At 32.6% G+C, this 26855-nt stretch overlaps 1 protein-coding gene across 6 annotated transcripts in view; it reads right to left on the reverse strand.

Annotated features, from left to right (window-relative positions):
• The window catches only part of CSMD3 (CUB and Sushi multiple domains 3), a 467721-nt gene that overhangs the window by 156122 nt on the left and 284744 nt on the right, over nt 1-26855 (reverse strand). For all 6 annotated transcript variants that reach the window (XM_032442883.1, XM_032442886.1, XM_015856173.2 and 3 more), the window contains 6 exons: nt 26483-26671; nt 20518-20634; nt 18362-18577; nt 17774-17962; nt 13817-13986; nt 2926-3082 (listed from right to left, as the gene is read on the reverse strand). In XM_032442883.1, coding sequence (XP_032298774.1) covers nt 2926-3082; nt 13817-13986; nt 17774-17962; nt 18362-18577; nt 20518-20634; nt 26483-26671 — 1038 coding nt within the window. The remainder of the gene's footprint in view (nt 1-2925; nt 3083-13816; nt 13987-17773; nt 17963-18361; nt 18578-20517; nt 20635-26482; nt 26672-26855) is intronic.

Consider the following 26855-nt stretch of genomic DNA (forward strand, 5'->3'; position numbering starts at 1 on the left):
TATATTAATACCTACTCTGACCCTGCTTTCAATAGTTTGTAAATTTGAACACTATACTCAGAAAGTAGTGATGATGATGACAATATAGCAAATTCAAGGGGAAAAAGAACATTCTGGAGAATGAAAAGATGTAGAACAAGAAGGAAACAGAATGAACTAAACATTATACAGAATATAATGTTATAGGGAAACATATAGGGGAAAAAATACATAATTTAGGCAGAAGACCCTATTAATAAAGTTTCCTGTTATTATTAGCAGTTCAATACTCTTTGTTCAAAAATAAATATTTTTAACAATATTGTACAGTTCAAACTTGTGGAGATTAAAAAATAAAAACAAACAAACAAATAAATAAAACAGTTTGTGTCAGTTTGATATTTCAAAGTGTAGCTAGCACAGGAGCAAATGAAAGATATTTCATATTTGCATTTTTCACTGAAGCTGACAATATTTGTTAAGCTGCCAAACATTTGTTAGCCTTTCATAGTCTCTCCACAAGTACTGAGTCATTACCACTGACTGAAAAAAAAGTTCAATGTTTTGTTTTGCAGACGAAACATATCAGGTTGGCAAGGGCTGTTTGCTCATGTGATTGAAAAAGAAAGTAAAATGATAAATTATCTCAGATTTTCTTTCAGCTCATTTGATGTCTCACTGAAAATGACTCATCTCTTGAAGAACTTCCACAATTTCTGAGCAGATTTTTTCTAATTCCTAACTGAGCTATTGTTTCCTTTTGCAGTCCACACTACAAAAGTTTCTAATGAGTCTAAAGAGAGGTTTACACGAAAAAGCTACTTTCATACTGTCAGTTTGGATACTTATTGACCAGTTAGAATTTTCCCCTTTTTGACTAAGATTGTGTTGATTGTGTTGTGTGAAAATAAGTTTAAATGTCTAGAAATCTGAAAAGTCCTCATATCTGCCTACTTAAAGGCAGAGCAAGAAACAGTCTTTTAAACTGATCACTTTCATCTTGAGGATGAGAAAAAAAAACAACATGTAATTACATTGCCTGAGCATAGGTTCTAGCAGGTTTTCAACTGCAAATTTATGCGAGCTATTCACATACTTCAGGCAGTTTTTATAACAAGACCAAAATGAGAAGAACTCTACCTACTCTTGTGGAAGAATACCATACAGGTAGGGACATAATGTAATGGAACTAAAATGACAATAGTTGGCTATTTCATGAATGCTCACAGTGTTTTCTTGATGATGCACAAAGATTCTGTTGACTTTGTAGGGACTTCAGTAAAACCTTTGATATTTTCTCCCATAAAATCTCCATAGAGAATCTGATGACGTATGGGCTGAATGTAAGGACAGTAAGGTGGACTGGAAACTGGCTGAATAGCTGGGCAAGGCCTTCCAGAGAGTTTTTCACCCAGCAAAGAGTACACCTGTCTAAGCAGTAGGCTGCCATCTTCACCAGGAAGATACAGAGTCAAAGGTTTATTAGATAGATTTGGGGTTGGACTCGATGACCTCTGGAGGTCCCTTCCAACCCCTATAATTCTGTGATTCTGTGATAGACAACATCCACAGTCTTTCCCTCATGCTCTAGGCAGGTCACAGAAGATCAGATTGGTCAAGCAGGACCTGCATTGTCTAAGCCCAAGGTGGCTATGTCCGATCCCCTGGTTATCAATGACTGCACTCAAGATCATCTGCAGGTCATTTGGTCACAGAAGATCAGATTGGTCAAGCAGGACCTGCATTGTCTAAGCCCAAGCTGGCTATGTCCGATCCCCTGGTTATCCTGCACATCAAATGACTGCACTCAAGATCATCTGGCAGGTCATTTGGTCACAGAAGATCAGATTGGTCAAGCAGGACCTGCCTTGTCTAAGCCCAGGCTGGCTACATCTGATCTCCTGGTTGTCCTGCACATTGGATGATTACACTCAGAACTATCTGCTCCAATCCTGTAGTTTCTCAAGTCCTTTTTCTGGCTTTTTGACTTTTCAACTTTTCTTGTGGATGAGTGTCATATTGACAAGTCTCCATTCATCTGGACCTCCCCAGTTGTCAAAAACTGCTGATAAATAACAGAAAGTGGCTTGGCAATAACTTCTACCAGCTCCCTCAGCATCCTTGTGTGGATCCCTTCTGGCCCCAAGGACTTGTGGTGGAATAGCAGGTCTCTGAATGTTTCCCCCTGAACTGTGGGGGTTTATTCTCCTTCCCATCCCTACATTCCATGTCAGGGGGCTGAGTACCTCAAGGATAACTGGTCTGACTATTAAAGATGGAAATAAAGAAGACACTGAGAATCAGCCTTTCATGCTATTTTTCTCTGCCACATCCAGTAAAAGGATGGAGATTCTCTTGACCCTCCTCCACTGTTAATAAATTTCTGAAAACCTTTTTATTGTCTTTAAAAGTGGTAGTCAGATTAAGTTTTGCTGGCCTTTTGACTTTATAATTTTCCCTCTGCATATCCTAGCAACAACTGTGTACTTTTCCCAAGTTTTCTGCCTTTCCCTCCTTCTGAAAACAGTAAACTCTTTTATTCCTGAGGACACAACTATGCATATTTTCATATTCAACATCTGATAAGCAAGATGTAGATATTTTTACAATATGAAAAGAAAAAAAAAAAAGGAAAAAAAATAAAAGGAAAAAAAAAAGAAAAAAAAAAAAGAGATTTCACTTCTTCTAACCTTTACAGTTGAATTCTGTCAGTCTGCATAGAGTTAAAAATTTTTTGTCTGGAATCTCTTCTTTTGCTTCCAGATGGGATTATTTTCAACAATTATCCAAGCTCAGTAATTGTTACTATAATGATTGTATTGAACATGAGTCTAAAGATGGAGAATTTGTCATTCCTCATTGCACCACATTTTTATCTTACAAGGAATTATTTTTTCATTCCTTTACAATTATAAATCTGTTACTACTTTTTTCTCAAATACTTACTGGTATAAACAAGTTGAAATCCTTCATCAGTGCCCTCCATGTCTGAGTTGAACTCCAACCACAAATGATTCGAAGTACTACTTAGCGTCAGACCTCTTAATGAAGCACCAGTATATGCACCCAGCAGGTGAGCAGTATTGTCTTTGCCGTCATAGATCTATAAGAAAAATGCAACTTTTACAGTTACTAAAACAAATAAATGCATACATTTGATTTTGAAAATAGTTCTGTACATTTCAATTAAGAGGGAGAATAGCTCTGCCAAAAGAGATCATTTTTCAGTCAACCCTGAATACTCTTTGGATATTCTGTTTGTCTCTGCTGAATTATGTTGATTTAATTGTGGTTATTTTTCATATGCACAGTATAAAATATGTCAGTTCCCTTTTTTGCTAACAAAAGAAGTGGGCAGAGTTGCCATATCAGCTCAATTCTAGTGAACATCTGTGTTTTCTCTTCCACTGCCAATACTTCAGTGCTCATCACAGACCAACAACAAACACTTATTGTGTCTGCAACAAGACACTGAGATGGTGTAACAGAAAAGCTAATATCTATCCAGCACTGAATGGTAAACTATACTTCCATTTCTGTTGGTTTTGTTTGTTTGTTTGTTTTTTCCTGTGTAAAGGGAGGTTTAAAAATAACTACACAGTGAAAGGAGTGTAGGAAATCAGAATAAAATAAACAGAAAAAGTTCCAAAAATCTGCATGTAAATTAGAAGGCAGTTTTTGTTATGTATTTTTCTTCCAGACTTGAAATTGAAAGTTCAAGTCACTAAATATATAGAACATTCTTTTAAGAATAATATCTTCTAATTTTTTTTTTTGCTTTAATACGTCACTGGTTGATCGATATTTTCCATAGAAGAGTTAAGCTATTATTTAACAGTAAGTCTTAATACAAATAATATATCCTGTAGATTTATTTATTGACTTCTGGATGTAAACATGAGTCTTAAGAAAAAAAATCCCTTGGAAATCTGCAAACTGACCTCTAAATAACTTTCAATTTGCACTACAGTGAAAATTTAACACTTTGCTAAATGAACAGGGTTCTATATATTCTCTAATTGCAATTAATATATAAATAGTAATCAAAGCCTGCATGTGTAAACTAGAATCTATATCAGAATGAAATCCAAACAAATAGACCAGCAGTAGTAGTAAGGCAACAAAGTGAATGAGATATGATTTATGTTCTCCAAGACTTACACCCTTTACTTCTATTTTGCAGAAATTCTGTTCTCTCTAGTGAAATGGAATGATAAGTCCATCAATTTCTAACTGTCTCTACTTGATAAATAATTATACAACCATCTAAGAAGCACTGCCAAATGACTTGGCATAATTTCTTTATTTTACTGAAACTTGCAAATATATTCCAAAGAAATCTCAGACCTAAGCATTAACTGTTAATGTCCTTACATGGAACAAAAAATAAAGCAAAACAAGGTGCATTCTGGGGTGCATTGAAAAGAGTATGGCCAGGATACAGGAGGAGGTGCTTTGCCCTGTTAAGACCACATTTAAAATACTGTGTCCAGTTCTAGTTCCAGCTCAAAAATGACAGGAATTTCTGAGAAGGAGTCCAGAAATGGTCTGGAGCATCTCTCAGATGAGGAAAGGCTGAGTTACCAGAGAGAGAATCTGATAAATGTTTATAAATATCTAAAGGGAAGTGGGAGACAAATGGATGAGGATCTTCTCGGTACTGTGTCCCAGTATAGGGGCCAAGAAGTAACAGCCTAAAACTTGAACACAAGATATTTTTTACTAAAATGTGGAGTTCTTTATGGTTTTTTATGGTAAGGGTTACAGAGTACTGGAAGAGGATGCCCAGAGAAGTTGTGAAGTCTCCTTCTATGGGAATATTCAAGAGCCAACTGGATACCTACTAGTGTGACTTATTGTAGGATACCTGCTTTAGCAGAGGGGTTGGATTCAAGGACCTGTTTAGGCCCCTTTCAACCCCTGCAATTCTGTGATTCTGTGGAGGTTCAATTAATCTTGCTTAATGTTATTAAAATTTATTTAAAACTAAAGTGATATAAGAAATCAAATTGGGACAGAATAAATATAACAGAATATTACTTCTGAAATTGATTTAGTTTTGCTTCAGTAACCAAAAGAAAAAGGTCAACACCAGGAGAATTACTGCTATTCTACAGAGATATTTACATTATGACAGACCTAAAGAAAACCCAGCTTGTGTTTGATGCTCTTTCTCCTAATCTCTCCAAGCTACTTATTAACTAATAGCACCAAAGGATTCAGGATTTATTTTATTTTTAAACACTTCATAAGAGTATTCCATTTTCTGCTGTGCTTGAGTTGCTAAATTAACTCTAAGAAGCTATTAATATGTTCAAAGAATAGGAAGAAATCCTAAGTTGAAAGGGATCCAAAAGGATCACAGAGTCCAATTCCTGGCTCCACACAAGACTATCTAAAAATTAAAGGATATGTCAAAGAGTATTGGCGAAGTGTTTACTAAACTCTAGGAGGCATGATGCAGTGATAATCTCCCTAAGAAACACTGCAACTTCAAACCACCGTATTGATGATGAACCTTTTCCTCATATCCAGCCTGACTCTCTCCTGACACAGCTCCATGCTGTTCTCAGAGAGGTGCCTGTTCAGCACCTGTCACTTGTGAGGAAGATGTACACCATCCTTTCCTTTTCTCTAGGCTGAACAAACCAAGTGGCTTCAGCTGCTCCTCCAGAGTTTTCATCAACTTTATACAAATTCTGATAGTTTGCCACTCTTATATTCTGGTGCCTGGAACTGAACACAGTACTTGAAGTAGGGTCATGCCAGTGCAGTTCAGTGGCTTGCCAGAACTTTACAGAAGTCACTTCAAGGTACAGGTTTTCTTCATGTCATTTTTCCCATACATTGCTAATTCGGTTAACTGTCCTACATTATTAAACTTTTTCTACTGACACCACTTATTGCGACAATCAAAATCTCTTAAATTTTGGTACTAATTCTACTTTATGGACTAGCTAACAGTCTCACTGTAAAATAACTCTAGGACTCTGAAGGAATAAATTTCATAGTACACTTTCAAAACTCTGATTCTTTGTGTGGGTGAACTGCTTTTAGTTGAGGGAGGGATGTGATTCATTTCTACATTAAATTGATTTTTCTTTTCCCTTTATTGCTGACTTAAATATTCAAAGTGATATATACATTCTTCTTGAGACATATACATATCTTCTTGAGATAAATGGATGCATATTTTGCAGTATAGTTCTTAATGTAAGATACATGGTCTTTCTAATACTTAATTCAATGACTGAACTAAATTCAAGTTTCTAGATAGCACTTATGCATTCCAAATTCATTTCTTAGTAATGTAATAAAGTTACAACTAAACTCATTACAATCAACATCATCTTCTGAGATTTACAGAACCAGCATTTTCTTTCTAATTTTCTTAATGAAGCTGGGAATTTTGCTTAAAATTTTGAGTGAGTTAGTAATTAATTCACCACTAGAATTTGACCATAGGACAATAATATTATTTGTGGTTGACTGTTATCTATTATTAAGATAGTAATATTTGTTCTCATTCAGTTTCCTGGTACTTTTAGATTTATGTTACTAGGGTACTGCATTGGTCAGAATAATTATTACACAAATAATAACAAAAGGTGGCTGGTTTTATTTTTCATAATATCATTATGTAGCAGTAATTCAAGGATAATTGGTTCATGACAGTATCATGCCTGAATATTGTAGTAAGAAGTCTTTCAGAAAATGGAGATCCAACTTTATCAGTTCTTTAAAGTCCTGATTTGTTAATTCATACTGACAAGTAAAGGCACAAAAATTGAAATTATGTTACTAACATCTCAATGATATTTTGAGATGTCCCAGAGGAGAATAGTAGTTAACACTGTTCAAAGTGTTGAACCTAGAGATATACTGTTTACTGAGGGCTGGGGGAGCTTGTTTTCCATTTAAAGTCAGAGAATAATTACAACCTCCCAAGCTTTCCAGAGGCTCCATTATTAACAAATTTTAAAAGAAGATAGTCTTTTTTTCCTGCTAACTTATTTGACCCTACTCTGTAAAATTTTTCCAAGGAGATGTTATACAGTGATTATTATTATTGTTGTTGTTGTTGTTGTTATTGTTATTATTATTGTTATTATTATTATTATTTTAATGCATGTTTTAATCAGCTATTTTTGAGACTTGCCATACTTGGATATGAAAATTTATGCCTTTATAAAGAGAATAAATAACAAAATCCACAACTCAAAGCTAAGGCTGTCAGCACCCTGTCAAGTATACCACTTATATCACATGCAAAGAGAAGCACTAATATATAGACTGAAAAAGGCCCATATGTTTGGAATTTTTTTCTTTCCCTATTTCACAATCATGTTTTCCTATGATACTGCTAAAAGGATAGTGAGTGTGGAAAAACTTAAAAATTGGTTAAATCAGCAAAAAGCCACAAACATAACCTTCTTTTAATCAAAAACTTTCAAAAAACTTAACCAAGCAAATTTTTCTAACTTGGCCTACAGGTTAGAAAGCAAACCAATACATTGAAACTGAATTATACAGATTGTGAAGGATCACAAAGTAAGAGTGCTAGTCCAAACACTGGGGAAAGAACCTTAATGACAGTTATCATAGCTGGTCTTCCAACACACTGCTCCCTGCAGTGCTGCTGCACCTTTTGAAAAAATTTAAAAGACTGCTTCATTCTAATATGAAAAATAGTCATTGCAGTTATTTTTTTCTACATAAGGTAATCTCACCTGGAATATCAGTACTTATTCTACATACTTGAGAGGAAGATCACGTGACCAAGATTAGTAAAATCAGTCATTCACCACGTCTGCGTCTTGTGCTTAACCTTTCTTTTTCCGGCCTTTCAAGTGCTATCAATTAAATGTGATGACAAGTACTATAGAAATTTTCAGAATAATATTATATTTTAAAAAAGGGCATTATTAATGTAATGTTTTCATTATTATTTTTAAACAGTGGTCTTTATTTTTAACTGTGGTCTGCTTCTTTTTCACTAATTAATATCTGATTAGACAAAACTTCTCGCTGCACCATGAAACATTTTTATCTAAAATGTTGGTTCTGATGATTTTTTCTTTTTTTTTTCTTTTTTTTTTCTTTTTTTTTTCTTTTTCTTTTTTTTCTTTTGCTTTATTCCTTAAGCTCATTTCTTAGAGTCATTACACACATATTTTGCAATAAAAAACATCCAGAAACTTATTGTTTTCAAGAATGATTTTCCTGAAGTGTGTGATCTCCTGGAAGTGTGTACTAATTTTATATTTTATCTATTTTATATAATTTGATTTTTATATCAAAAAGGGGATGAATGGAATTATACAAATTTTAATAAGTCTTCTCAAACTTTGAAAGAAATGCATACTATTTATCTTCAAAGTGGACAAGTGCTTTCGTTCTTCCTCAGTCTTACACTAAGCTATAGCTTTAAAGGTGAAAGCAAAAGAACTCTGTGAGTTTCACACAGGAAGCATTTTGATCTATTTACAATTCCTAAAAATGAAATTGAAAAAAACAGTAACTTATATATAAATACATACACATACATATATATACTTATTGTAGTGTATACATATATATGCATATGTATATGTAGATATATATATATATATATATCCTCAATCAGATGGCATTATTGATCAGTGTATCTAATACAGAAGAACAATCACAGACAAAAAGTAAAAAAATGATGTCCTCTTTCTATCTCAGCCCTTTATACTTAGTGTTCCTTTGTATGTGTTCAATTACAGTACATGCCTACAGCATTGGTTTTTTTTGTCGTTTTTTTCCCCCCCTTAAGCATTAATATACAACTATTGTCCTTATTAATCAGTACCATGCATAGGCATATTTTTTTTTCAAATTTAATGAAATCTACTGGTAATAGAGAAAATGTTTATATATTAATGATTATATATCATTATGGCTATGTTAATATTCCTAAGAGTTACCTCTCCTATTAAAAGAGAAAAGATCCATAACATAGAATCACATACTTTAAACTTATTATGACATAAAAATTTATTCACCACTAACAAGTCTTCAGACAAGTAGTGAATGCTGTTATTGACAAGAAGTCAGTAGAGTTAACGAAGACCAGAATTTTTAAAAACAAGACAGAAAAGAGATAATTTCAGGAAGAAAATTAGGTTCTGACCTAATAATTTGTAATACTATGTATTATTTTTCCTGCCTCCTACACAGGCAGAAAATTCTGAAAACGTTTTAGTGAACAAACTCAATTAACATATCAGTTACAAAGAAGGAAATGATTTACAATTTCTATGATTGACATTAAATGGATTGTCTGGTAGATAATTATAATCAAAAATTATTCATTTGCCTTCATGAAACTTTCACTGATCAGTACCAATTCAGTATCAATTCTGTACAAACATAAACATGTATTTCTTAGAGCTTCCAAAAAAAAAAAAACAACAAAACAAAACAAAACAAGAGAACTAAATGCAGACTAAATGAGCAAATAAAAAACAAATGATATCTTCTGAATCTTTCTTCTATACCATTTCAAAATTGATAAATAGTAGCTCCTTCATTTCACCTGGTGAATAACACTGAGAGTGGTCATTTATTTATATCAGATGCATTATTTCCCTCTAATTTTGTATTCTCAGTTCTAAACTATTTTTATTTCACTCATAATGTTTGTCAGGTATACATTGAATCCATGGTCACACAGTCACCAGCAGACCCCAGGGCTTGAATAATGGAGTATTTAAAGCTCAGGAGAATATTAAGTCAATTTAGACTTTCAATGCAAATTTATTTGTGTAACTCTAGTAATCTAAAATATTAGCTCATAGAAAATGCATAATGAGTACCTGCTTAATTTATTTACCAACTTTTTCATATATCAAGTGTGAAGAACAGAAATTAATGCATAAAAATAAAAGGAAATTGTTGCAAATAAAAGTCTTTAAAAATATTTTACTATGATTGACTGAGAATCATTCGAAGAGAACAGAAAAAAAATATTGGATAAGCAAGCCTACTTCTCTGATCTTGAAGAAATTAACAGTTAACACCTCCATGTTCCCAAGTCATATATTAAATCTTTCACTGCTCCTTTTTCACCTCCTGGAGATGAGCAGTAATCAGTCATAAGAAATTAAATACCAAGAGACAAAAGATTACAACAAGCAATGTCAAAAACAGTTCCATGAAAAAAATTCTAGAACGTGTGACTGCTGCCTTGAATTCCTGACACAGGATTCCTTTATTTATTCCTTTAAGTGAGCATCTGGAAGAAGTCTGATTGGATTAGGACAAATTGCATGAGCTTCGTTTTAGAGATGAGGCAGGAAGGAGTTTCACAGATTTCATTGATCAAGTGCCTCTGTCTTGATACAATGTCATGTAAGCTGAAAGAAAGCAAGAATTACAGTAAAAACATTTGTTGAAGAATTTAAAAATACATGAGGGGAAACTTTAGCTTATTATCATTCAAGATTACTGATCTGAAATGCAAAAAACTTTTAATTACTTTATACTATTTTCATCTAATAGACACAATTGCAAAACACAGCAAATATTTCTTCCAGTGACATTTACAGCAGAGTGGTGGTCTTCCTCCTTTATAATTTAATTGGTATTTCACTGAAATTCACAGTGAGAAGCAGTATTGAAGTATAATTTATTTTAAATACATATGAGTTAATATTTTCTAGTAAAAAATCTGTAGTGAATATGGTTGAAGTGGCACTTGAGAAAACTTAAGCACATAAATATTTCAAACACTGAATATGCATTAAATGATTAAGGAAGAAGAAGAAAAAAAAAAAAAAAAGGATAAGAAGAAAGTTCAAGCTGCTGAAAAATGTGTATTTATATGCTACAACTCCCACCCTACAAAGTCTTAAGGAAAGTGTATCCATATAGTTTTAATGGATAGGCATGAAAATGTGAACAGGGATTCAAGGACTTTGATTATTTTTGCTAATGTTGGTTAACATGGAGAACTTACCACCACTTCACTTAATTTTTCTGCTCCACTGAAAAATCCCAAAACTGGAAAAATGACATAGCTGCATATATCATTTGGATGTTTTAATAGTAATTTCAAAATGCATATTTATTTTTATTTAATTCTGTTTATATATTTTTCTTGCTGCCTGATTTCATTTTGCACAGGTTGTTTAGGTCTGCTTATGCTTTAGCCACCATCGACTCCTTTATGAAGTGCTAATGTTTGACAACTTATGACAGAAATCCTAACCTAATGATCATATAGCTAAGGTTAATAAATCCCGGCATTATTTCTTAGAAATAAATGATACCATAGTCCTTCTCACTGCAGTAGCTACAGACCAGAATTGGGCATTTAAAAATAAATAGATAGATAGATAGATAGATAGATAGATAGATAGATAGATAGATGATAGATAGATAGATAGATAGATAGATAGATAGATAGATAGATAGATAGATAGATAGATGATAGATAGATCTATTTAGATGGTGTGTAACCCACATTAATCATTATCAACTTTAAATATTCAGATGATTAAGTAATATATACACTTGGAAATTTATACTTCACAAATACACTAATAACACCTATGTAAAAAATAAAAAAGCTACTATATTTATAAGCTAAAAAAGCTAAGTAATACTTTTTCCACTTTTTTTTTTATATTTTTATTTTATTTTATTTTATTTTATTTTGTTTTATTTTATTTTATTTTTTATGATTTCCTAGTGATGGTCATCTTGAAGAAGATGATACATATCAGACAAGGTCAGAATCATTTGAAGTGTAAAGCTCATATACAAAATGGAAGTAAGTGACAGTATATTAAATTCAGTTTCTTTGTGTAAAATATTATTACTAGATCACAGCACAATAATTAATAAGGCTACTGAGAAGAAAAGTAGAATTTACAGAAGTTGTAATTCTCTTCAAAGTTTAATGTTTAATACTAAGTACAGAAGAATACACACACATTAATGAAATATTTGGTTTATAACTTCAATTTATTATTTTTTAAATTATTTCTGCTCTGATAGAATATATTTTAGGGAATGGATTCTAAAAAAAAAAACTTGAGATTGCCTCATTTTAAAATTTTTAGAAATGGAACTTGTTTATAAGCATAGAATATCCTGAGCTAGAAGTGATCTGCATGGAACTTTGAGTCAAACTCCTGTTTGCACAAAGAACTATCCAAATTGAAACCATTTTTCAGAGACCTTTTTCCAAATGCTTCTTTAACTCCATCAGGCTTAGTGCCGTAACTACCGAGAGCCAGTTCCAGTGCCCAAACATCCTCTCAGCAAAGAACTTTTCCTAAGATGCAACCTGAACCCTCTCCACTCCATGCTATCCTCTCAGGTCCATTGCTGATCAGAAAGAGAAGATTAGCACCCACCTGACCACTCTGTGAGGAGTGGCAAGCTGTCATGAGGACTCCCCTATCTCCTCTTCTCTGGACTGAACAAACCAAGTGACTTCTGCTGCTCCTCATACATCTTGCCCTCTAGACCCTTCATAATATTTGCAACCTTCTTTGAATATTACTAGTTTTATAGTTTTCTTACTTCGTGATACCCAAAACTGCAAGCAGTACTTTACAGGAGGCTGTACCACCACAGATAGGAATAGGACCATATGTTCCCTTTAAAAGCTAGCAATGCTGTGTGTGATATACACCGGAATACCCTAGCTCTTCTGGCTGTCATGGCACACTGCTTACTCATGTTCAACTTGCTGTCAACTAGTATCACTTGCTGTCAGTGTATCAAGGGATGCCGTATTCCAGATGTAGAAACACCTCACTGTTGGTTAATCACCAACTGCATGACTCAAGATTCACGATACCATGAAAAATAATTGAGAGGTCACAATTTAAGTACCCTGGGATAAATCCCTTTAAGTCTCATAGACATATCTAGATTCACCCAGATCAGTAAATCCTGAAAAAGTTCAGAGTTGGCTGGTATTTCATCATTAACACAGTCATGGTCCTCCAAATCAGGACTCTTTGGGTTCCAGAGCTCATTATCAGTGTTGAAGAAAGAGGCAAAGGCAGCATTAAACATCTCTGCTTTGTCCAAATCCCTATTGTAAGGTGATAATCCTCATTACCTAGCAGATTAATGATGGAAGGAATGTCTGGAGATTATTTTATCTGAATTCCCTGCTAAAGCATGTTCCTTACTGTATGTTGTACAAGAAAGTGTCCAGGTGGGTTTTAAATATCCCCAGATTAGTAGACTTCACAACACATATGGGCTGCTTATTCCAGTGTTCTGCCACTCTAAAAGTAAAGAAGTTTTTCCTTATGCATATAAGGAACTTTTGGTATTTCATTTTGTGCCCTTTGCTTCTCATTCTCATCATCACCAAAAAGGGCCACATCCAATCCACTTTTATGATATTTATAAGAATTTTACAAGATTTTCTGTCTTTTATTCTCTAGGCTAAAGTACTAGGTTTTACAGCATTTCTTAATATGAGAGATGCTCCAGACCCCCAGTCATTTTTGTGGCTCTTCACTGGACTCTCTAGAAGTTCCCTGTCTGCATTGAATTATATAGTCCTTTGTCAGCCACTCTCTTAGAGCAGAAAGCTACTGGCTTCTGGCAAGTCTCTACACTTCCATGAGGTTTCCTCAGCTCGGAAAACCACTCTGTACCTTGCCATACCCACTGCTGGAAAAAGAGTTGATCATCTCAGTGACTGATGTAATTAGACACATAGTTAGGCAATTACTTTCTAAGAAATTATTACTATAACCTTGTCCAACACTATACAGACAGATCAAATTTAATTGCATGAGGCACTAGAAGCTTATAAATAAGAAAAAGGACTACTTACCTTAAGAACATCACCTTGAGCTAAATGAAATGTTCTGGCAGAAATGTTTATTCCTTTCCCTGCTTGTACCTGAATGCTATAAATACATTCATGGTTGTTTTCATAGTTAAGAGGATAATTGGGGGACAGTAAAATCCCTTCATTATTTGTTGTGGAGGCTCCACATTCAGCTGCAAGTAAAAGAAAATGTTAAGGTATATTTTAGTAAAAAGCATAAATAGTTTCAATAACGGTGACAATGAGAATGTTAATGGAAATCAACATTATTAACATTTATTGATATTATAAATCTATTTCTCAACATGTTCATGGTAGTGATTTAAGACTATAAGCATATATGTAACCCTCTACAACCCTTAAATAAACATATGTTAGATCATATTCAGAGTTTCAGTTATGGTAGTGGAATGTTCCATAATCATGTTTTAAAAGAGCTTTTCAGAATTTTGTTTTGGAAGAAATATGTTTTGTTTTTATTAAAACTTATTTCTCCAAAATAACAAAATAACAAAAACAAAACAAAACAACAACAACAACAAAAATCACAGACATGCAAAATAAATAAAAGTAGCCTATATATGCATATATACATTTGTACACACACACAGGCATATACATACATGAGCACATATTCACACAGGTTAATGACAAAGAGAAATTTTTGCTACTATCAATTTACTAGAATTTATATCATATTCAATGACATAAATTAGAGTAGCAAAATCGTTATTCCAAATCTAACAATGAAATAATTGGAAAAAAAACAAACCAACTCATTAACAGACAAGAACTAAAAACAGTAAGAGAAACAAACAAACAAAAATATAAAGAAAAAAAGGAATGAACTAGGTTTAGAAAGTTAAAAGTAAAAAATGGAAAAGTGGTTCCAGGTAATACTGTAATAATTCCAAAATCAAAATTAATTAATTGGGGATTTATGTAACTGAATTTAATCATAAAGTATACAAACATGAAAATTTCTGGGAAGTCTTCATTAGATAATAACTTAATAACTAGTTTATAATAAATTAATAACTTAATAACTGGTTTCATCTACTATCATAATTTGGAATATATACATTATTTTAATTAAAACATTTTGAGCATTGAAGAACAGGTTGTGTTAAACTAACACCAACAAACTACTAGAATTCTTTCCTCCCCTTTCAAAAAAGTTCTGATAGTCATTATACTGATTAGACAAAAGCACTTCCTCTCTTTCTAAAAGATGATTATGTATTTTAAATGTAAATGTTGTACCAAATTTTCCAGATTTATGTTTGGTTTCCAGATTACTTCAATATTTCTACCATTTATTTTACCCAGTAACATAAGAATGCATTCATACTTGTTTAAACTTGGGGAAATCATTGGTTTCTAATTTCTCTGAATAAATGGCATCATGCTGCAACATATTTAATGTCTTGAAAAGTTGTTTAAAATAATCTATGAAATCTAATTCAAGAATGTTTTATCATTTTTAGCACCTCTCTCACCAGAATAAGTCTAATTCTGTATACTGAAAAATATATATATAATTTTATACTAAATTTCTATACTAAATGGCTTATTGTTCTTCTGTATGCAGCTAAAGAAATATTTTGCAGAAAACCAAATCATGAACAGATCAAAACAGATGAAATCTTTGATGGCTATGTACTTCAACAGGGATATGTAAAATTACCCAAAATATTCAGGTGCCATAACTTTGACTTAGAAAAGTTTTATTCACATAACTATGTTGAAGTAAGAAACCTTCTAGCCCATGCAATTATGTATTTTATTTTTTTCTCGATAGGCATCTATTTGCTATTCTGAGGATATATAGGTCAGTTTGAATTATAGCATGTAAGAGTAAAATCATTATAATTTCTTTTGAGGCAAAACCTTTCTCATTTCAGATAGATAACTCAGAAGGAATATGGTTGATGGCATTAAGTTGATCAAACAACTCTGCTCCTGTCAGAACTGTAATTCAAAACTTTTTTATTAAATCTGAGTACAGCAGTGAACCAACTATTCAGTCATTTTTGACTGAAATACTGAATCACGTTTTCTGTTAAAAATAAGGAAAAGTTTCATATAAGTAAAATGTATTATTCTGATCGTACTTTTCATAATAGAAAGGGACGAAAAATACTTCAAGATACATATCATAAATGATCTTAACCATCACAGTACTAGAAAATAAATTTAGTAACAGTCCTCAAGTCATCAAGGATTTCCTCTGCTTTCATCAAAAGATCAATTCCATTGTGTTCAGTTAAATCATTAGACTTCTAAGGATGCATAAACTGTGTCCTATAACAGTAGCTTCTTTAGTATGAGGAGAAAATGATTTACTATATTATTCTAGAAAATATCATCTGTTTTCAAAAATATGTTAACTGAAAAATAATTCACACACTGTGTTCCAGATTTTCTTTCTCTCTCTCTCTCTCTCTCTTTTTTTATCCAAGAAAACTCTTTCTATATTATTAAAAAAACAAAAAAACAAACAAAAAAAACCCTATTATTTTCATTTTTGTATCCGCACTAATTCTTTCTTACTGATAAATTATCAATTCATTTTCAATATACTAACATTTTCAGGTGAATATTCACTTCAAAAAAGAAAACAAAAATAACAACAAAAAAACAAACCATTTCTACAGCTGTACATGCATTCATTATTATGATTCCTCTGTTAAAAAAAATAAAAATCACCATCTACACAAAAATAACTTTTATTCATATACTTCAGGGACTCAGCTTCTAAATCACCTCCTCTGTAGATATATACATAAATGCTGTGTATGTCTACATTAAATTGGTCTGGAAGGTGGGGACTAGGGAAGCAAACATTCTTGCTGTGCTCACATCCACTGTCTCAAGAAATGCAGAGCAAGTGGCTACAATTTTTTTTCTGCATGGAGTAATTAAGTTACACAACTTTGCTTTATACCCTCTTACAATTCAGAGGCAATTTTTTCATTCTACTTTTCTGTTTCCATATGTTGCACAGGAATAAAATGTAACTAAATATTGGTGCGAAGGTTCAGCCATTCCACATACACCTGCCTCTGATGTCTCAGGCCAACAATAAATTAGGAAGCCTTACTTTTGGAGCCCTCATAGATAGAAACATTTTGATAAAGTAAATGTTTGTTTTTGTTTGTTTTTGTTTGTTTGTTTGTTTTTTGTTTTTGTTTTTGTTTTTGTTTTTTCATAAGTATGAAGAAACATATAGGCAAATAACTGTCTTACAATTGAGAGATATTATGTTTGGAGTTTTTTGTTTGTTTTAAAACATTCTCCATAGTACTGAAACTCAAGATCTTTAAGAATAATTCAGCTTTCAGCTGAATTGTTTTCAATTTTAGCTGTTAAAATTTAAATTTCCAGTCAAAGCTACATAAATAGATGATCTCCGAAATGAATTCAGAGTGTTAGGAACTATTATTCCATGTTTCCTCTCAGTTATCTTTGTTACTGTTTTCAAATCAGAATGTCAGTTCTCTTATCATATTCTAATCTAACTTATGTAAGAAATATATGTAGACTTCTTTCCTATGCGTGGAGCTAGCTGTATGAAACATACCTGGTCTAAGTAATCTAATTACATGTATCAATTTCTGAGTAACTTGGAAATTTATGCTGACAAATAAGAGGCAATTATTAGACATCTGAATAGATAAACATTGACTTAATTTTATACATAGTTTTCTTAGATTATTTATCAAAATAAGAGGAAGAATAAGCATTGTGTCTTTAGTTTGTAATGCTGTGATGTTCACTGACAGCACTAATTACATTAAAGAAGAAGAAGAAAAAAAAAGTATGACTAAGATGATATGGAGGATATGAAAGTATCATTCAAATTAAAAGATGTATTACCATGCTTTTCCATGCTGTATATCTGCAAATCCATGGACAATGACTACACATACAAGCAAATGAAAGCAGCTGACCACGTACCCACACACCTTGGCAGAGGTGCACTCCATACTCGTCGTCCACCACCAAGACAGATAATCTCTGAAGTTCCTTCTAAACGATATCCAGATGAACAGGAGTATGTCAGAGTATCTCCCACTCCAAAATTAAATCCTACTCTGTTACCAAATTGTGGGACTCCTGGATCTTCACAAGGTTCAAGATTATACTCTGAAGACAAAAGAGCAAGTCAGCTTGTATGAGGGAAAACTACTTGTGTTTTCTATCAGACTTTTTTGTAAAGCTGTAGAGATTATCTTGAATTAAAACTTCTATAGCAAAACTATTTGTTTCAGAAACAAATAATGCTATGATTAGGTATATTCATTTATCAAAATCCCTTCAGCTTTAAACATCTTTTACAGATTCTACATATTACTATGCATATATATATATATATATATATACACACACACACACACATACATACTTATATATATATATAATATATATATAATATTATTACATATAATATTATATATATATACTTATAATAAAATATTAAATAATATACTTATAATTAAATAATATACTTATTTTTCAGAAAGAACATTCCAAGTATCCCCTTACCAGAAAAAGAAATGTTAAATCCTTCATATGATATTGAAAAATCAGATATAAAGCGCAACTGGGCTCTGAAATTTCCGTAGAGACCAGCATTGATTGGTGAAGGAAGATCTGAGCCAGTCAGACGTGCTAATGGCTGTGTGAAACTGCCATTCTCTGTTATTAGTAAGTAGTCATGATGATCTTCCAGATGGAAGGTGTAAAATGTGAACTGCACACCTATTAGAAAAAGCAGAATTTATTTACCTATCATTCGGATAACATACATGTAATTAAGATACTGATTCATGCATTTCATTACAAAACAAGGTTCATAACATAAAGGTATTCCAGTTTTTCTCAAATTAATATATTTATTGACATATCATATATATTTTGATCTAGACAGGCTGGAGAAGTGGGCCTTTGTGAACCTAATGAGGTTCAGCAAGGCCACGTGCAAAGTGTCGCACTTGGGCTGGGACAATCACAGGTGTTTATGCAGCCTGAGCAAAGAATCTATTCAGAGAAGCCCTGTGGAGAAGGACTTTGGGGTCCTGGTGGACGAGAAGCTGGACATGAGCCAGCAGTGTGCACTTACAGCCCAGAAGGCCAACTGGCATTCAAGGCCAAGCTAGATGTTTATCTGGGCAGCCTGGTCTACTGGTTGGCAACCCAGCACATAGCATGGAGACTGAAACTAGATGATCATTGTGGTCTTTTACAACCCAGGCCATTCTACGATTCTATTATATTCATTCTCCTAAACTGACTGACAATAAATTGGCAGAAATCACACACAGAATTCAGAATCACGGCCAAATTACATTTCTTGTGCTAAGCTTGGAGATTGACAGATGTGTAAAATATATATTTTTAATTGTAGTTTTACGTAGTATATACTATTGATCTGACATGGAAAGAGATCACTATACAAAAATGTTTTATATATAGAATGAAGCTGAAATTTGAGCCATAGTCATTGTGTTTACTGCAAATCAAATTAATTTTGGCCTTTTCATGCATGAATAACTGTAACAACAAAATCAGAAATGCAAACATAGTTTTACGACAATAAATCAAAACACTGTAATTCCTAAGAATTCACTGAAGTTCACTAAATATTTTCAATTGTAGTCAAATTTAACTCCAAGAAATGCTTCAATCAGTGTTCTAGATCGCTATGACATTTCTAAGCAAAACCCCAAGGCATATGCTAACAGAAGTTGTACAGTTCAGTTTCCTGCAGAAAATGTTCTGATCACCTTAATGTTATCTCCAGAGAATAATTTTTTAAGTTATGATCCTCATTTTGCCTCAAGTCCTCACCCTTCTTTTTAATAAGGAGAATATTTAAAATCTTGACTAAAGTCATGAGGCATAACACTGTGATGTATTTTCACAATATTACAATGTGAACATCAAGGGAGGGCTAAATTAATTGTTCTATTAGTTAGCTGCCTAAAATATACCATTGACACACTACTAACTTCACCTCCATATTAAATTACATTAAATCACATTTAATCAACAAACAAAATGCAAGAATTAATGTCAAGATGATTAGTTTCATCTCCAAGAATAGTACCAATGTTTCATTATTCTGTTTAAGGAAATAGAATAGAAAAATAAATAAATAAATAATAATCAAATTTTTAATGGACATTCTACAATCTTAATACTAGTTTGCAAGTACATGAATGAAAAATCATCCCTGCAAGTATAACATATTAAAATAGTAAAATAAAAACATGTAACGGTATGCTGCAGATATTTTTGAAAATGGTATTTGTGCATATAGCAACAGACCATTTAGCAATTCAGTATTTGGAGATATATTATATAAACCTTAACTAAATATATGCATTCACTTGCTATTCAGTAGCAATAATATGAAGTCGTAACACAAAAGTGTGTGTTTTAAAAGTACCTCACAATATTGCGTGGTGACCTGATACATACATTTTCTTGGTAGTCTGACATTAAAGCATTAGGCTCTCTATAAACCTAGTTCACATCTAGAATTCTAGGAATTACTGAAATCAAATAAATTAAAAGACATATCAGCAATAAATTTTCTAGTTCCCTGTGGTTAATCTAAATCTGTACTTTGCATGTGTTTGCATAGAGTATCAATTTATATATATTAGAAGCAAAAAACAAAAATCCAGTGTATTTACCTTTACCGTGGGTAACATCCACAGTCCATGTACAATTCAGTGAATTTGGATAAAGTTCTGGATAACCAGGGGATAATATTGTCCCACTAGGTCCTCTAACATCTCCACCACATAAGGCTGGAAATAATAATAACAACAAATAAAAATATTAATTAAAGTAAATTTACAGATGAGGAAAGAAAGCAAGAAAATAATCTTTTAAAAAGCTAATGTTTTAAAACTACTTAAAAATAACTGGTCAAATGATTCAGCAATCCCACTTATGAATATAGTCATTTTTTCACTACACGAATGAATGTAAAAGCAATGAAGAGTAAACATAATTTTTAATAGTCAATAAGAAAATAAAAATTGGGTTTCCTTAGCTGATTTTTTCCCATAATTCCCTGTGAGTCTGTAAAACTCATAAATTCAGTAGAAAGATGAAAGCAAAAGCAAAAAAATGTGCCAAACAACAGCACTTTAGGCAGGAGCTAAGGTGGACAACGGGGAGTGAATTGGAGAGAATATCCAGAATGTACTCTGCCCTACAGTGCATCTTAGCATACATTATTTTCAAGAAAACATATGTTTTTAAGGGATTTCAATAATACGGTGGAATTAATATTTTTTTCTTTAATAAAAGAATAAAATTTCAGATTGTGGTTATTAGGTTACTAACCCACATATCAATTGTTTTTAAAGCTGTACATGTTTAAAAAATGCTTTCTTACAGAGAAGAAATGAAAATTGGCTGTTGTTACCATACTTTTCATTGTATATTCCAGGATAGATTAAGAATGTGGAAATGTGTAAATATAAGTTCTTGATCTTCACTGCCTCAAATGGAGAGAGAAGACAGAAACAAACTCAACACAACCTAGAGCCTAAGACTAGTGGGAATCCTGCTCCACTTATGAGAAAAAGATTATCGTAAACATCAAAATTATCTTTCTTATTGAAAATAACTACATAGAATAACAAAAATCAGTTACACGGAACTCTTTCTTCTCATATATTAGTCGTTGTATTTACATGCACTTCAGAAATATTTATCACTTTATCAGGAAACGTAAATATCTTTCAACAAATTCAAGTTAGAGAGCTCACTGATTGTTAAAGCAAGTTGTCAGAGCTCCTATGAGATTCTGTAATAGCAATGCAGTTGAACTATTAACTCATTTTTTTGTATTAATGTGTTTTCATCTTTGTGGTTGTTTCTTTACATCCTGTGTGTCAGTTCGAAGGGTTTAGGATGATAACTGAACAATAGATGTTAAAGCAATATACATTTGTATTAACAATATATTCTGGATTTTTTCCTACTCGTATACAAACTGAGTATAAATAAATAAATAACATCCAATTTTGCCTAACTAAATTCATTTAATAACTATAGTTTTTTTTTGAAAGCTACATTAATCTTGGTAGCCTTATAATTTTTTTTTGTTCACCATTTTCCTTGTCAACATTCCATACATCTTGGCCGAGTGGTATGCTGGAAAGCTGGAGATTCAGTGCCACAGTTTGGAATAGAATATTTCAGAAATGCTGTTACTGAACCTTATCTTATTTGCCAGAGAGAAATGATGTCCTAATGCATTCACTTTCTTCCTCAGTTCTCTAATGAAGAATGAGGTAATGACTGTCCATCAGTCAGATATTAGCAAAACAGAATCAGAGCTATACCAGCACAACATTGCAAATTCTAGAGATTTATTTTGTAAATACTTTAGGTCATTGCTTTTTAATAAGAAAATGTAATCAATTTTTATAATCATGGGATACAGTCCAAACAAATAATGCATTTTACAGTAGTTGTTTGGAAAAAAATTTCAAGAGTACAAGTGGTGAAAAAATGTCTATGGCACTCATTCTAACTATATGAAGGTTAGCAGATTACAAACAATGGCATTATAAACCAGCATGTTACAGAACAAAACCAAGCTGACAGATCTGAAATACAAAATGTGCACTGGTCCTGATAAGATGATAAACATTCAAAATGTATAATATCACTACTAGTGTCTGATTCTTTCAGAATGCAAAGGAAAACAGAAACAGATTAAAATAAAAACAATAAACCACACATTTTTCCAGTTTCCAGTTTAGGTCTAAAAGTAGAATGAATAGCTAATTAACTAAAGTACTAGAATAACTAGTGCACTAGCACTAGTTCTTAAATTGAAAATGGAGTGCATGAAACACGATCTTTTTATAATTTATGATATTATGAGCATAGTAATTAATTTTTTTGTTATGCAAGAAGAACAGCTGGATTGAGAGGTCTAAAGAAAGTGAACAAAAATTAGATGTGACTATATAGAATCATAGAATCATAGAATTACCCAGGCTGGAAAAGAACTTGAAGATCATCAAGTCCAGCCACAGCTACGTGTAGCACAGAAACCTGAATCTATAGTATAGAGGTACACATTGCACCTCTACAGCAATGTGGTGATCAGACATTATGTGACAGCTTACAAAGTAGCTTTTGGATATCTGTGATTGAAGATTAAAATGTAACAGTGGAATTCCATGGCTAAGAAAGTTGTTTAAGTTAAATAAGATTTTTACGATATTGTATTTTATAGTTAAATATCATCTTTGGTTGTAAGGAAAAACACTCTTTTCTTTTTGCTTAGCAACATAATCAGTCACAATGAAAAGAAGCAGCAAGGAAGTCCACATAGGAAAATAGCCCTTTGTTCTTTGGCCTAAAGAATTTTAGAACCTTTATTAAACCTACATGTAATTGTCTCAGTAAGAGGCCATGTTTCATCCCTGAAATACACTACAGTACCCAATACTGTAATTCATAAAATTTTCAAGTTTCATTGTCATTCCAGATCATATTTCATATTAATATAAAATTATTATGGAAAATCACTCTTCTGGTGGCAGAAATAGACTAAATTTGTTTGTGGTCCATTTTTACTTTGCTTGTCTTATCACTATAATTGTGTTGATTTCTTTCTTGGGGACTCACTTTGGAGTGCTGGCAAATCTTGACAGCATCTCTGGCTTTAACTGTTTCACTTAAATGAGGCAAACTTTCCAAATAAATTCTTAACAGATACATTATCTGTCACTATGTCAAAGTCTGACAAACCAATTGCAAGTATTGATCTGTCTTGTCACTGATAATTCGCTACAAACACATTTCACACTAAATTATGGAAACAGTTAATAAGCAAGCATTTTCTTGCTGAGGGTGGACTCTGTTCCTTCAGTCAGGTTGTTAATGGACCCAGTACCACACAGAATCACAGAATTGTACACACCTGGGGAACACTACTAGTTAAAGGCCTCCAACCAGACAGCACCACTGACTGATCAGTGATCATTGCACTGGGAATCTTATTCCAGTTATTGAACACCCTCCTGGCAAAGAATGCTTTGCTAATACCCAACCTGACTCTTCCCCTGCGCAGCTCCATGATGTTCCCTTGAATCTATTACTGTTACCAGGGAGTAAAGATCAGTACCTTCCTCTTCACTTTCCCCTTAAGGAAGGTGTAAACTGCCATGAGGCCTCCCCTCAGCCTTCTCCAGGCTGTACAAAATAAATTACCTCTGCTTCTCCCACTCAGTCTTATTCCCTAGGAATTTCAGTATTTTTATGTCCGTTCCTTGGTCATTTCTAATAGTTTTATGTCCTTACAGATACTGTTATTCTCAAAAATATTATATTTAGAGAGTTCTAGCTTTTTATTTCAGAAGTGCCTTGATGTTATGTATGTATATATGTGATTGTATATGCAGATGCATATGTTTACAGACAAAAAGCAATGTGAAATGACAAATGGAGTAACAGTGTGCATGCCTTGCCTACACAGATTGGCATAAAAATCCAAATGAAGGAAATGAATGATGAAATCTTTCATGTGTATAAATTATCCATATATGAATGAATTATACAGCCTGCAACAATTACACGCTTATCCCCTGAGGTCAGTCTTTACAGATGGAGATAGCCAGTTTGTTTGCTCATTTTTAAACTATTATTTCCACTATAGTCTAAATGTTCCTGAAGACAATGAAGTATGACTTCCCCAATAAGTTTTTTTATGATGCTTATCTCTGTAATATCCAAACACCTCATGTAAACAATGAGTTTACAGTCCTACAAAAATTAGGAACGTAGTCAGTGTGGTCAATACAATCTCATACTTGAACGAAAACTTTTAAAAAGTCCTTCCCCCCCCCCTCTCCCCCCCCCTTTTCTATATGCTACTTTTTCTATATGCTACTCTTTGAAAACACTTTTATTCATGAGTTGTCATATTTTGTCTGAATAGTTGTTGCTACAAGATGTAATTATGTATGTATATATAAGGCAATTATAAAAAAGATCTAGTAAGAATCTAGTTCTCCAGAAACTCTTTCATTATTAAAACAAATGAACAAGAACAGTGATCAATGTGTTGATTAGTGGCAAAATTAATAATAACATCCTCTCTGTGCAAAGAACAGTTCACTGAGCAAATGCCCTAAATTTCCCAGAAGATGCAAGGACTCTGTATCCTATTTAAAAACATGCCATTAGAGAAGAAATTCAGCAATAAAATTGAGTTCAACCATGACTTGACTAAATTTACTAGAATAAATGGACTCAGTCGTGTCCATTTATTCTACAGATCAGCAACTTGAGGAAAAGGTAATCACAATTTGTATGCTCATTTCAGAGCAGACAGCAGTATTCATAGGATATGCATTAATATTGTATTGTTTAGATGTTTAGCATCTATTGTCTAACAAAGTAGGAAAACCTATCTTCTGTTTATGGTTTACTCAGCCAACTCCCGTTGCCTGTGAACTATGGGAACCTTGCAATTCCTCCTTCCAAGAATCAGACTGAGAATCAGAATCCTTCAGGAAATGTGTCGACAATACTCTAGAGTACCATTTTCAGGAAAGTGACTCTATAGACAGAAATTTCTGGTATCATATGTGTACATGTTCAACCTAGTATTATATGAAAAATGAAGGATTTGCTAATTAAGCTGGAGACCAAGAAAGGAACTGCAATTTAAAGACCCTATGATTTAAAGGATGAAAATACAGCAAAAACTAAAACATTTACATATGGCAAATCACATATCTATGAATCAGTGAGATCTTTTGTAAGTTTTCTTTCAAGTTCAGCTTTTACTTTCTGAGTGTTATGAGACAGTAAGGGTTGTTTGAGAAAAATATACTATTACAAACCTTATATACCCTATGAAAGCTCAATGGATTTTCTGTTGTTGTCATTTATGTTGTTTAATACTACCTTAGAATTAATTAGATTAATTATTATTGATGACATTATTATCATCAGAAAAGCATATTCCATATTCAAAGGAAAAAAATCTGAATTATTTAACATAAACACTGCAGTAATATTAAATATAATTGATATCACTTGACAGGGAAAAATTCTTTAAATGATCAGTTCAGATAATTGGAAATCAAATAAATTATTAGTTTTTCAAGCAAATTTTGTAATGACGTGCTAGGTACTCTGAAATTTCTGGCAGAGAAAATTACACAATACCATTTTACTGGTGTTTAACAATCATATGAACAAACATCAAATATAATATATCATTAATCAGTTCACACAGTGACATGTTCTGTTAATAATCTAGGAGCACAGCAAACAACATGAAATTAGAGAAAACACAGTTTTTTAGTCAGGTACAAAAACCATATCTCATGTTGGAAATTGTGATTTGTAACGAGAACTTTACAAGCAGATGTACAATAAACTTGCATGCCCTGAGCTAAAAGGTAACCAGTTAGCTCATGGTAACAAATATTCAGACAGTCATATCTTCAGTAATCTCCTAAATTAATGAATTATATATTATATCATCATTTTATTTTTAAATATCAGACAGAGATTTGTAACATTCATTTGGTCTTATTAACTCTTTTGGTTAATTGTTTGTCAAAATGCATATATTTTAAATTACTCTGTATTCTATCCATTTGTTCTTACCATCACAAGTTGGGAGTGGGTGACTCCACCAGTGATTTTTTTCACATAGTAAAGGCTCCTCATGACTCAGCCTATAACCTGGATCACAACTAAATGAAACAGTGGAACCTATTGAGAAGTCATGTCCATAGCGACGTCCATGCACTGGTATTCCAGGATCCAAACAAGAGTAAGTATTAACGGTTACACCTATATTAAAGAAAATAAATAAATAAATAAATAAATAAATAAATGATTTTTTAAAAATTGCAGTTAGACTAGCTAAACAAAATTTGGAATTTATTATTATTATTAAAGAATTGTGAGAAAAATAACAAAATTTCCAGAAGTATTACTGAGTTCTGGTAATTTTTTTAAAAAAACCATTCAGGGT

Source organism: Coturnix japonica, chromosome 2 (genome assembly GCF_001577835.2).
Source record: "Coturnix japonica isolate 7356 chromosome 2, Coturnix japonica 2.1, whole genome shotgun sequence".
Lineage (NCBI taxonomy): Eukaryota > Metazoa > Chordata > Aves > Galliformes > Phasianidae > Coturnix > Coturnix japonica.